The sequence below is a fragment of the Ambystoma mexicanum genome, chromosome 4p, assembly GCF_040938575.1.
Source record: "Ambystoma mexicanum isolate Mex_15411 chromosome 4p, UKY_AmexF1_1, whole genome shotgun sequence".
Taxonomy (NCBI): domain Eukaryota; kingdom Metazoa; phylum Chordata; class Amphibia; order Caudata; family Ambystomatidae; genus Ambystoma; species Ambystoma mexicanum.
In genome coordinates this window covers 603935404-603949334 of record NC_090927.1, presented here as the reverse complement: position 1 = coordinate 603949334, position 13931 = coordinate 603935404, and the positions used below count along the sequence as shown (strand labels likewise).

Genomic DNA, 13931 nt, shown 5'->3' with positions numbered 1-13931 from the left:
ACTTTTCCATTGTCAGCACGCAGATAACGCTGCAATTCTTCCTATTTTTTGAAGCCCTAAAACTAACTTCTTGGTTGTTTTCTTTGAACGATTAGAGTTCCCCACCAGTCGACTGGAGATGAGTGCTGTGGCTGACATCTTTGATCGAGATGGTGATGGATACATTGACTACTATGAATTTGTAGCAGCACTCCATCCTAATAAGGATGCTTACAAACCTCTTACAGATGCTGACAAAATTGAAGATGAGGTATGTTTTCTGCTAAGGGTCTACTTTGATCATTCTATTTTTGTATTCATTTTTCTAGTTTATTTTTCACTATTTAAAATCTTTTCCTCAATTCCCTTTTGCACAGGTGACGCGGCAAGTTGCTAAATGTAAGTGTGCAAAGCGATTCCAAGTGGAACAAATCGGGGATAACAAGTATAGGGTAAGTCATTAAAACAACTCCCTTTACAGCCTATTATTTGTTTATTTGTAATGTTGCCCTCCTAGCCTGCGACTTGCAGATGAAGAAGGCTTGTCTCTCATGAACATAAGTTATGCTTACTAGGTGGTGTTACAATTTGTTGATCAGTAACATTTGAAGTGGGACTGGCTACCTGGCTTTGCCTGCTCACATTGAGCGATATATTAGGGCTATAATTTCAGAGAGAATAGGTTAGACAAGATTTCATAAATATAAGGATAATTGTTGGCTATTAAAGATATGAGGAATCCATTTTGAAGAATGTTTGCATGGGCCTGACAATTTACCAGCCAAGAGGTTGCAATCTTTGTTTCTTAGGCTGCAGAAGAGCTGAGCCTTTCATCCGTGCCACCTAATAGGGGAGTTGTTTGTGCACCCCCCGCCCACCCTGATTTATATCCTCTTATGTGAAACCTCATGACTGAGTGTAGCTTTTGAGTCCTTTGGCACACTGAGCATTTGCAGAAACATTTCTCATGAAGTGATGAACTTGGTGACAGACGTCTTCACAGGTTTTGGAGTAAAATCTTTAAATAGGTTGGTGGTTATAGTGGTGAATAAATCATTTTTAATGTACTTTTACAAGACTTGCAATGTTTTCCATTGCAACCAGCTGGCTAAAGAGTGAATGGAGGTAATTGATCTGTGATAAACCAAATGTCCATATTGGCAGGAAGATATATACCTCAAGGCTAGCCCTAACAAACTCCCTCGTGAAAATCAAGGAGGCAGGCTCTAGTCCCCATGGTGCAAAAGAGCAGACAAAGGTTATACAAGGACCTCATATAATAACAAAACATCCAACATTCTCCATTCCTGAAACCTCGTCCCTGATAGGTTTTGTGCCTTCCTGTCACCCTAAGATAGACAAGAGGGGTTGGGGTACCCAGACTACATGGTGGTAAGGGAACATGTTGGGGTGGAAAAATATATAGCACAACCCAATTGCACACCGATGCAGGTATTGTGTTACCAAGATAGGACAATCCGAAGAGTTACAATCTTCATATCAGCCCGAGCCAGTAAAGTCAATGGTGAGGGATCATGGGAGATCCCTGTTCTAGAAGAATACAAATATCTGAAGAAGTGGGCTGCAGGGATCATAAGAAGGGGGGTCAAGTGGAGAAGCAGCATCAAGTGCAAGTAGGAGGGGGGACCAAGCATTATTAGTTTGCCAGTGTACTCTGGGTAAATAGGGCTAGACAGACTGATGTAGGCAACACGGTAGGGTTGATTGGAATAGGGAATGACATTTTGCAAGGGAAGCAGCACAATATCCTGTCTGAAGGTGAGAGCATTCTGAAGCAGGCAGATGTAGGCAAGGCACAGGCTGTTGAAGTAGCAGAGGGGATGCCAAACCAATCAGAATGACAGGCTGGAGATGGAAAGGAGTGTCAGACGAAGTACAGAATCAGATCCAAACTCAGTCTGTGCAGTAGGCTATGGCTGACACGATGCAGGTTACAGAGATGCAGTAGCAGAATCCCTGCTTTAGCGTAGTGGACATGCATCTGGTTGCACAGGAATAAACACAAGAAAGAAGAGGGCATGCAACAGGAACAACACAGTTGAAGAGCAACTAGTAGGCCAGGATGTCAAACTGGTGTTTTACAATGTTGTACTCAGACTCTGGTAAGTGTAGTCCCTTTGAGTATAGGTGCCTGGCAGCACATTTATCTAAATGCCTATCGTGCCAGAGATCAGGGGTGCAGTATGAGGTGAGGGCTATATGAATATTGTCTTAACCGTCTCCCAGCATGTTTTCCTGACACAAAGACAGACAATACATCTGCGGCATGTGAGAGTAAACAGTTTCAGAGTTGTGTTCATATGAAAGGCTTGGGTCCCGGATTAGTAATTCTAATGGGTGTCTGAGTTCAATTAAATTGACCTGGCCTTCCTAAATAATGACATTGAACCATGCATCACATGACCCACTGAATGCAGCTGGTATCTCGCAAGGAACGACATCTGCATGTATGCTATAGTTTTCATCTTGACATTGTATCTAGCAATCATGACATTGGTTTACCTATGAAGATGTCTAGATTGGACCAGGTGGAATTTCCCTGTATTGCAATCTAATGCAGATGCTTTTGGGGGACTTACCAAGAAAGTATTTCCTTTATTTTATGACAACCCCATTTAGTTTTGACTCAAACATCACACAACCCAAAAATATCATATTTTATTAGCGATCATATATGGATCTCGTGGGAACACACTCTCTTGCAATGTGGTGGTACGGGGGCCTCCCTGAGGATAGAGGAAATGTAATTATATTTGAATTAAAATGCAAAACAGTGCATTCAAGAGGTGAATTGAGGAAGATTGTCTTAGTGAGAGGAGGATGGCAGCTAGGAATACCTCTGGCGAGCTGTGCCATTCTGTGGGATGAACAGCATGTGCTAATGATCACCAGATTGACAGTCCCATGACATGTGAAAATGCTTTCCTGCTTGAAAAGATTCCAGACGCTGGCAACGGTTGAAAATTGGAACCTTGTTGAAGGCACCATTCATCCTAGTGCCACGGTAAAAAGAGAATTATACCTGACATCGAGTCCCACTAGACTTCATGTCACTGAATCCTCAAATAGGGACAGGCTTCAACATCTCCTTTTTCCAGGATGCTGCAACTAGCAGATTTAGGCTATGGACTCCTCGCAGGCATTACATTATTCTCATTGAAGCCGCCTTTTGTTTGGTATTAGATTAGTCCTCTTCCCTTTGCAGTGCCCTAGCCTCCCGGGGACATGGTTGTCTAAACTACAGAAGAGCAACTATGTGGCAGCCAGAGTGGAGCAGAGGCTGAATAGGGGAGATCCTGTTAGGAGACTGAAAATGGCCGTTACTTGGTGCCAGTAACTAGCACTTCAGATCAGTTAGTGCCCTGGTGTACCTCGAGGGGTAGGGTGAGGACCTCAGCCAATCTGAACTCTTCCTACTCAAATGTATATCTAAAGACAGAAAAACCGCTTTTATAGAACCACCCATCATTTACACTATTCTGAATCTGTACATCATACCTACAGTAGGACTCTGGCGGACCTAGAACTTTATTGCAGAACATGTCTCGGTGCCTATAGACTTAGTAGGCGTGTACTGCGCGCATCAGTCCGAAGGGCACTAGATACGTTAAAAGGGGGAGGGAGGTACAGATGGATAGACTCTGCTTGGGGGTCCTTTGGCATATAAAGGGTATAGCTAGTTGGCAGAAGTGGTCAGACATAGCAGACTATGTTGGGCCATCGTTTGTTTTAGTCCTTCAGTGGGATCAGACATGACGCGAGGAGTAGTTGGATAGACTCATTGTTTCACTCTCTGCGTAAGATTTGTCTTAATATTTCTTTACTTGAGTAAGGTTCTGCCTGCAGTCTTAGGCAAACACACAAATCTCTCACATTTACGATGCCAGAAAAATACTTTAAATGTTTTTGTAATGTAGCCCACTGTGCAGCTAGCTGGGGCTGCATGCTTGTTCCCCTGAGGGACCCTAGGAATAAAGAAGCAAACACCCGGGTAAATAAAGTATTGTAATACGTGGGTAGTGTGTGTTATTTGTGTGTGTGGGAGAGGAGACATGGTTGGGGAAGGGTGAGTCTCTACCTCGAGGTGGACCCCATTGCTTGGGCCAGGGCCGGAAAACAGGGGCTACACTAGTCATCTCTGAAAGTCATTTAAAAAGCCGATCGTATATGTGTATATGTGTTTTCTCGTTAAAAAAAGCAATTAATCTATGGTGTTACGCTTGCTTGTGTCTACATGCAAAAGTATTTCTTAACCTCTAGTAAATCAGAAGTCTCATTCAATTACTTGCAAATGCACAAAATGTTGGTAATGGCTCACTTTTAATGGAGAGATCTGAAGCTGTTTAGGTCACATTTCTGCATAAATGAACATTGCTATTGTTGTTGCCACTGAAAAAGGCCTTAGTGCTAGGATTCCATTCCTTCACATGCTTGCACAGGATAACAGGGTTTATTAACTGCCCCTGTTCACTCCGCCTCACAAGTCCTAGTGCTTTTGTTAATTATCCCCAGGAACAGGGGGCAGACATTGGCGGGACCATGCACGCACCTATATATGCATTAGATAGACTGGGCGTTGGGGGTGAACATATTTTTGAGCATTGCGGGGTAGTTGCCAGCATACATTTGGCAACACCACCCTTCCCACAAGTGAAACACGCTTCCCTTCTCGCTGAAAGGTGGAATGCTCTCTAGTCATTCCAGACATAAGTGGGAGGATGTTAGAAAGTTGACATTCCAGAGTGGAGTGCAGCCCCCCCCGCAGACTCTGGCAGACACGTGTATCATTACTGTTACAAGTGGAGTGGGATGTGCAATTGGAATGCACTTTTCAAAGAGAAGGAGCATCCGCCAAAGATCTGGATTGACACTGGCAGTGGTGTTGAGGATGAGAAAGAACACCTGCAAGTGTTGCAGGCATGTCACCAGACCTTCCAGTGCTAAAGAACACCTGCAAGTGTTGCAGGCATGTCACCAGACCTTCCAGTGCTAAAGAACACCTGCAAGTGTTGCAGGCATGTCACCAGACCTTCCAGTGCTAAAGAACACCTGCAAGTGTTGCAGGCATGTCACCAGACCTTCCAGTGCTAAAGAACACCTGCAAGTATTGCAGGCATGTCACCAGACCTTCCAGTGCTAAAGAACACCTGCAAGTATTGCAGGCATGTCACCAGACCTTCCAGTGCTAAAGATCACTGTATTGTTCATGTGCCCCATATATAAAAGGACAGGCAGAAATGCCATGAGTAAAACAAAAATCCCCAGTCTAAATAGAATGCTGTGAGTACTAGAGTGGCAGAACAAAATAGTTATATGTCTGTAAAATATCTTCCCTCAAGTAGCTCTGCTTTAATTCCAGGACATGGGCATTACATTATCACTGAGCAGTGATGTTTACCTGCGTTCTTAGAAATTTAATGCAAAACTGCAAACCCTGTGCAGGGTTAATAGCTCAAATAGAAGTTAGAACCCAGAAGGTGTACCACGGAAATTCAAAGGCTCAGAATGCAAGTAATAACGAGCAATATTGGCCGACATAACTAGGCATCTGATTGGCTTAGCACACCTCCCCATGAATGCATTTCACAACCCATCTCTGCTGTGGCCATCTTGAGCCAGTTTTACTCAGCGCTGTTGAAGCAGACTGTGTGCCTGCCACGCAGCATTTGGACACCACACTGTTCTTTTTTATGAATTTCAGCACCAAGGGTCTCGAAACGACTCTTACATCCCGTGCCTGGATGAGCAGGAGTGGTTTGTAATTCCTACACCTCATCTCAGTGAAATATAACAACATCTACAAAGTAACATGTCAAAGCCTGTCTGGATATCTAGAAATCTGAGTAGAGCTTGATCGTCTCAATTCTCAAAGGATACCACGAATTACTGTGCATAGAACTAGCCTTAGAAAACGGAGTATAGTCAAAGAGGTTACCCTTGAATCGCCACCGAATACTCCAGCTTATTGGTAAAGCGGGGAGGGGGCACGTAAAGGATTCCACTGTTGTTCCGGACAGCAAGAGTTGGTTACTTAAGAAATTAATAAGAAAAAAACAGGCACAGCAATCTGTTAAACATGATGACACAAACCCTCTTTAAAATGCTTGCAATGGTTTGTACTCAGAATGCCTCCATACCCACCTCTGCTGATCCAAAAGGGTTTATCAATGATGAGCATAGATGTGTGTATAGGAAGGCAGCTGCTGAAGATCAGCATCCATGAAACATGTTATAGAGCTCTAAGAGAGAATGTTTCTGCGGGGCGAGGCCATGTTCTGAACCACAAAAGCTTCAAATCTATTCAGCCAGCCATTTGGTGCCCCTCTCCAAGGGAACGTTTGTAAACCCACTTTCAGTTGATAAATCAAATGGTAGGTCTAGTGTAATATTTAGTATTCATTACATGTTTGGTGATCTGTAACATGGATAACACATTTCTCCGTTTATAATACACACAGTTGTGGATATATTTAATGTACATTGATAAGAACTTTTGTTTTTGAACTAACTGTATCTTTTTCCCTTTTCCATTTCATGTCAGTTCTTCCTGGGAAATCAGGTATAAACTAGTCAAGTGTGCTTTCATGTTTTAACAGTGTTTTCCTTGCACCCATTAAGGCTTGCAGTGACGTTCTTTCCACCCTGCCATTTTCAGCTTATTAATCGTTTTGGTCGTCTGCATTTCTAGTCATACACAAATCAATCACAAAAAAGCCTTCTGATTTCTGGGCATTTTCTATGTGCTTTTTGTTCGAGCCATATTACTTTTAGAGGTACCAAATGGAGGGCTTAGTATTCATTTTGCTTTTGTCACGTGCCCTTTGTTGTGATCCGCGCTGCGCTGCTAGCTAAATCTAGATGAAACGTCGCCTTGCGATAGTGTCTAAAAATCTGGTGGTGGAGCAGGTCTTCCCGAGTTGAGGTGTTGGGCTTGTTTACTCCTTTGTTCACTTGAAGAATAAAGTGGGTGCTTTTTTCAGATGTACTCAAATGTGTCTGATATATGTTAAAGGCTCAGGCAAATGTGCATGGTGAAACCGTGCATCCTGCAATGCAGTGGAGGCAGATTCACCTGATGAGATAGCTATTGCATCGACTGAGCTATCTATCCCTCCACGAACTGATGTATCTGTCTTTCAGTCGATCGATCATATCTGTCTTATTGAGTATCTGCCTTAGCAGTCTCTCTGTTTATATCACATTCTCTCTTCCCTGCACCCTCGCTTTCATTGTTTCTCCTACCCTTTCTTGTTCTCCCTCTTTCTCCTTTACTTGCTCCGCCTACATTTCCCTGCCTACCAATTTGTTTGCCCGCCATTACACCTAAAGCCTAAATTGCGCCCGAGTATTAAGTGTTACTATGCTTCAATTCAAGCTAGCAGTCTATTTTTACTTTTGGAAAACCACATTTGTTTATTTTTCCCTTGGCCAATCAATTCTGAAGTGCGTTTTGCAAATTCCAAGCTAATGCCGAAGGCCACATTGGCTGTAATCTATGTATGTTTAATTCAAAATTGCAACAACAAATCAATATGAATGAATCTGATCTTGCTTTTTTGAAAGCAATTAGTTGGCCACTTTTGAATCAGTAGGGTCAAATATCTTCCATCCCCATGCCCCTCACCTGCGGCAGAGTAGTCTAGTGATGCAGGAGGTAGCATGGGGCACACCATGTGTTTCCAAAAAGCATCTTTTGGCTGCTGCAGGCATTCTGTGTTTTTTGTGGTTACTTGCCTCTGTTTGACTATTGGTTTTTGATGGCGTTATTAGGAAACCAATCTACACTAAGGTAGCGTGTGTGCTTCGTTGGCATTTAAGCTTGAGGAATGGGACTGTGTAAGAACTTCTTAAGTGCATGACTAGGCACCCTTTCAGGCGACAGCCTCAGTGCAAATATGTGGTGTCTTATGCCACCCTTGAAGCTTTACAAAATTTCACTTAAATGTTTCACTGCAGTTGTCCCTTGAATAAGGCTTTCGTGTTTGAGGTTGTTTTCATAGTGTTAATTCATTTGACACTGTGAAAAGTTTCAAATTGATAGGTCACTCTATGGGCACAATGGAGACTTGAGACAAAAGCACAGTGATCACAAAGCCTGCCCTGGAGGTGGGGAGGGACAGCTTTTGAAATGGGTTTCATCCCATCCAGAAGAGTGTCAAGACTCCTTACAGTTTGGTACCTGAAAGTAATACCCCTTCCTTCTTCACACCCACCTGCTTGATCATCACTAAGTCGCTCTTCACTTGCAACGATCAATGTGTGTTGCATTTCAATCACTGTTCACACAGTCGGGTGGCTGGTGCATTCGCTGTTTAATTCTCCATCTTCAAAACCATGTAAGCTTTATATTGGTTCAGCCAATATATCAAAATGCACATCTGAGTCATAAAGGTGTTTTTATACATAGATTGTTTCCATGATTGTAACAACTTCTTTGAATCCAAAAACTATAAAAGCTTATTGCATATTTTTTAAATCTGTTATTTTGGCGAGTGACATGCTTCCTTGCATTAAACCTCCTCCTGCGAGCAGCAGCTCCTTTTGATACATGTTGGAATCATAGAGCGAGAGTGCCCTATCCGAATAGAATTAACCCCTACCTTCTTGTTTCTCTCCTGTGTGAACAGTTTGGTGACTCCCAGCAGCTCCGGCTTGTCCGCATCCTGCGCAGTACAGTCATGGTCCGTGTTGGAGGCGGGTGGATGGCTCTGGACGAGTTCTTGGTGAAGAATGATCCGTGTAGAGGTAGGTCTACCATGACATGCTGGAATGGTAGTTCTAATAGGGATAGCAACCCTGAAGATGGGAGCGAGGGATCTAATCTACACATTTTAAGTTTTAAAGCAGGAATTCAGGGCCTGGTCTCAGTAGGGTCAGGTTCAGAGGTCCAAGTCGAAGTGACACTGAAGGGAGTAGGTGCAGGAATTTACATTGTATAGTCTCACTACAGTACCTGCTTCACATCCAAGTTGTCTGAGGAAGAGACATTGCTGCATATGAAGCATGCGCCTTATGCCTCTTGCCGTTCAGCGCTACTACTTGTCCGTCCCAATTTATAGTTGACTAAATGAAGGCCTGGGATAAGTGGGGCATTCATCACATCAGATCCATTGCGACACCCCTCCTCACAATTGAACATTTAAGGACAAACCAATGTCCAATGTCAAAATGGATCTGTCGACTAGTGAAACAGTTCTACCAATAAAACTGGGTGAGAACCAAAGAGTCCATGATCTCGTAGGTCATTCAAGCTTTCTAGCTTAAAAGATACACTTGTTGTTTTCCCTTTTGATTATTTTCTCGGCATATCAAGTTGGAGACATTTCAGCACTAGAAAAAAATGGTATCTTCTATGAGCTAGACTCTATTGTGATGATCTCATCTGCTCTGAATCTCTGAACACTAGCAAGTGGAAACTCCATTGAGCACTTAACAACAAGATAACACAAAGCAGACATAGGTGTTAAGACAGACATATATAACACATTCACCGTGGCATGCAAGGAGATCTCATGGTATCGTTTAGCTGTGATGCCATGTATTTACATGCTTTCTGAACATGTTATGTAGCACCAAAGCAGCTGATCCCATTGCTCAAACCTTCTGTGCAAGATAAGGTGTTATCTGAGCTCCATCATTAAATTATGCTACTTGATATTGGGGGTTTAAAGTCACAAAATGTCTGCTTGTGTAGTTTTAACAAAAGACAAGAGTATGGTAAATCATTGTTTATTTCCATATGTTTTTTAATATGAAATAAGTTGACAATGATCAATGAAAACATTTTCTTAACCGTATTTTGATCTGATCTTAAACCTGCCTCATCTTAGTGTTAAATGGGCTCCAAGGAGTGCCTATTAGCGGCAATGAAAACGTATAGCAACATGACAGATGTGCGAACACCTACCCAGAGGCGCCTGACCTGAACATTGTTTGCCCCTGACCTGTATTTTGTTTCCCCATCCCAAACCAGCAGCTATTCTGCTTACGATGAACACATATTTCACTTATTCAGTTGTTGCACATTCGTGGCTCCCTGTTTATATGTTTGTAATGGTGTTGTGAGAGGGTTGGTGCCTCAGAGTCTCAACATCTACTGCTGAACATGTGACATTTACACTAGAACAAATCAGATGTCGGGATTATCTTTGAGACACTCTTGAGTGAATGTTGTTGAATTTTGTTTACAGATAAGCATCTGTAAATGGCCTCACTCATCCCCTGGTGTACTCCAGTGAACAAAGTAATGAGGCTCAAGCTATAGCCTCCGTTATTGCAAATAAAACTTTTATCAATTTTATCAATTCATCCTGGAGTGATGCAAGAAACTGCCAATTTGATCATCTAACAGTACCTCATCCAATATCGGGCCGCGCCTGCAACTTGGTAAAAGTACAAATGGGAGCCCTCTGTTAGATTAATACATCTGCAAAGGCAAGGATGCTGGTATCTTGATGCTTAAGTGAAAAATTAAAAGCGGCAGTTCAGAACTCTGAAATAATCAACAATAAATCTTGAAATCCTGATGAAAAGTGTATGTGAGGGTTCGACCGAAAACTGCACATTGCAGTTCGAGTTCCCTTCCAGTCAGTTGATACATTTGACAATATTTGATGCTTCTTATTCCTGAGTATCCTTGAGCTGAGGTTCTATATTCAGATGAGGATAACCCAGGAGACAGGCCCCAGTCTTACTATTGGTGCCTGTGAAAACCTTAAATGCTGGTGTAAAGGTTGTGTGTGCTGTAAGAGAGGTGAATATTGTCAGGTTCTGTCCCTTGGTCTTTATTGTATTCTTTATGAGCCATATCCTCTGCCAGCTTTCAGAATACCTTGGGCACTGGCCTCAAGATGCCCGTTATCAAACAGTCATTGAGGCATAATTGGTAGGATTGGTGCTCTCCAACAAATATCAGCATGTTGCAAATCAGGCAATGACAAGGCCTTTATAGAAGTTGATTAGGCATTTGCCAATCGGTCACCATTTTCCAGCTATTTCTATCATTTACCCGGGTACTTCCATTATTTTCTCTGGTACACAGCTCACATAACAAGCCTTGGTGTCCCATGCCAGCTATTGGCATTAAAATCTCAGGCCCTCAAAGTGAATGGCTTGTCATAAAATGCCCAGGAGTATCTTTCTAGTAGACACTGACAACAACACTGCATTGTTCTTCCTAATCATGCAGGCATAGATCTGGCCTTTCCAGCTCCATCAACATACCCTGGAGCCGTGCGACTTGGTGCCAAGCCAGAAACTATCCTTGGTCACTGCCCATCTGGTGCGAGCCAAGTACATGATGACTGGTAGGCTCTATATGCTTTGCAGTGTCCATACTAGTTCTTGACACAATGAGAACACCACTATTTGTATTTGTTGCAACCATTTTAAACTGGTCCCAGGAAGGCTGCACTGTAGATGTCAATCACCCCGACCCGGTAATGAGTGTTCTGCAATCATCATCAGTCTTGAGCCAAGGAGTGTTAATTAAAGTAGCAATGCACTACCAATGGTATGTTGCTCACAATTGTCTAGTGTACAGCTGCCATTTTTGGGCACAGTAGTGCCTCAATGTAATGTCCAGTACTCTAATAGTACATAGAGTAGATGCAAGATTTGGTGGAGTAGGAATCATTTTGGAGGGTATCCTTTGTTATCTGTGATTTTTCACAAAGTGTCCTGAACCATGTTCCTATGTAAAGTACTGCTGCAGTTATTCTGTGCAAGTGTTCTTGGAGAGTTTGGAGTAGATATATACTATACACAAGCTGTACTACCCTACGCCCGTGTGTGGTTGCAAGGGTTATGGGACTGGGTGTAGTGCACATTGGAGGATGTTTGATGTGCTGTGTGATGGTCCTTTGTGTGTATCATGGAACATGTTGCTGCGTACTGTTTTGCCTCACCTATGATAGGTCCCACAAGTGCCCACATGCAGTGCATAGGGTGGGGGTCTGTTTCACTTGGAAAAGACCCCAATAAAAGATTAAGCGAGAGGGTTGTTAAGGAAAGAGGCAACAGGTTTTGTAGGAGGGTTTGAGAGTTTAACAGAATTTCCTGAACACATTCTTTATCAAGAAGGAGTAATGTCCCCCATCCAAGAGGGAGAGAAAGCACACACATTCGGATTGGGCAGGATTTAGCATTAGAATGTACAAGACGTCCTCCACTGCCTTTCATCCTAGCCTTCAGTTCCTGCAAATCTTGAAAACCTGAACCTGACAGAGTGAAAGGCCTCGATCTGACAAAAGAAGTGCAATTGGCACTGGGTCAGAAATATTAGAAGTTTCTTGAGATCACCCTTATAACGTTCTGGAGGAGCCAAAGGAATTGACAGATGCTTAGGACTCCTAATCAGTCCGCCTTCATTTCAGGACTCCAGTTCTCCGTCAAGTATCCGTAACTAATTGTGGTGGTGCCACCTTTGGATTGGCACTCTATTCAGTGGCAAAAGGACTGCCTGGTGTGTGTACTCTGGGTACTTTTCCCCTTAAATCATCCATCCCCTGATTTAAAGCCTGATTCTCCCTATGGGCTGCTCTTAACTCTTCCCGCAAATCCTGCAGCACTTCCCCTAAGGAGGTCATGATGTCTCCTGTGGGTTCCATGACAGTACGGGCAGAACTATCAACATGGGCTTTTCATCCCCTAGACTTTGAATCAGAAGCTCCTGCAGGTTTTTACAACCTGGACCTGACAACCTAATACCTGCACATTTAGCAGATTAACGTGCTATGATAAAGTCGAGCGCGCATGCAAGATGGTGTGTCACAGACATGTTGCTCCATTGGTGCTGAGATGTGATTTTCCCATTGCCAGAGATATCTGTCTCATGTGTGATGATTCAAAATATGACATGGTAAATGTTGTTGCAGACTGGCCCGTTACACCATCCAGGTACACCTGCAGCCAACTGGAGTATTGTAGAAACAATAGCACATATGAATATTTAGAAGCATGTGTAGGCTTATCTCTCAAGAGTCTCGCGTGAGACCACCTCTGCACAAGAGAAGTTTCACATTGTTGGATGTGGAAATTCAATGCTTGGCGACTGATACAAACTTGTTGGACGGCTGTGCTAAGTGTGAAACACCAGACTATGCTGTTACATGCTGTAGACCATTTTTAGTGCTTTCCTGAAAATGAACTTGGGTTCTAAATGGTGAATATGGTTCAGCATAGAGTCCCAAAAATGTGCAGTTTGTACCGAGAAAGAAGTCCCTTTAGAATCCACCCTAATGAGGTGGTGATCTTCAACTGAGAGGAAGGTGTGTTTGTCACAATATCGGACTGCATCGACCTGCAGCAATTCAGGGCCAGTGCCATGAAGGGGCAGCTGGTTGATGAACAGTGCTTTACACATTTATTGGAGACCAGGAGCTAATGAAGGGCAGAAGTGATGTGGTCTCTCTGGCCCAGTTCGCGTATGAATGTATTGCTTCATAAATGTGTTTTTTTAAGGTTCTCGGAACTCCAATGCAAAGTCCATTTGCATAGTCAAGATGGGCGAGTTCTTGGTTTCGGGATAATGATATGAATTACGGATTCAGTAGAGATGCTTCTATATGGTACAATGCTGTTTTGCAGATTGATAATAAATGTTTGAATTGGCCTAGTTGGATTAATAAGGGTATCCTGAAATTGGCAGATGTGTTGGATGGGAATAGGTTATTAAGTTTTGAGGCATTAGTGAACAGATATGGTTTGCGGCGAAGTGAATTGAATAGATACTTGGCTTTTGAAAATTTGGTAACTTGTAGATTAGTTTTGGCTGATGGGTCTATTGGAAATAAACCGGAGATTGCTACCTTATTGGAAGGTCCGGAATATGGAGTGCGTACTTATATGCAATTTATGCCTATTAATGAGAAACTTCGGGAGGCATGGTCTAGATTGAGAATTACTTGGTCTGATGATGTTCTGGATGAGAT

At 42.9% G+C, this 13931-nt stretch overlaps 1 protein-coding gene across 19 annotated transcripts in view; it reads left to right on the top strand.

Moving 5' to 3' along the window:
- Positions 1-13931, top strand: part of DST (dystonin) — a 2190048-nt gene that overhangs the window by 2160544 nt on the left and 15573 nt on the right. For 18 of the 19 annotated variants that reach the window (XM_069606170.1, XM_069606155.1, XM_069606164.1 and 15 more), the window contains 4 exons: positions 96-250; positions 357-431; positions 6542-6559; positions 8628-8745. In XM_069606170.1, the coding sequence (XP_069462271.1) occupies positions 96-250; positions 357-431; positions 6542-6559; positions 8628-8745 (366 nt within the window). The remainder of the gene's footprint in view (positions 1-95; positions 251-356; positions 432-6541; positions 6560-8627; positions 8746-13931) is intronic. The other variant, XM_069606172.1, reaches the window with a different exon arrangement.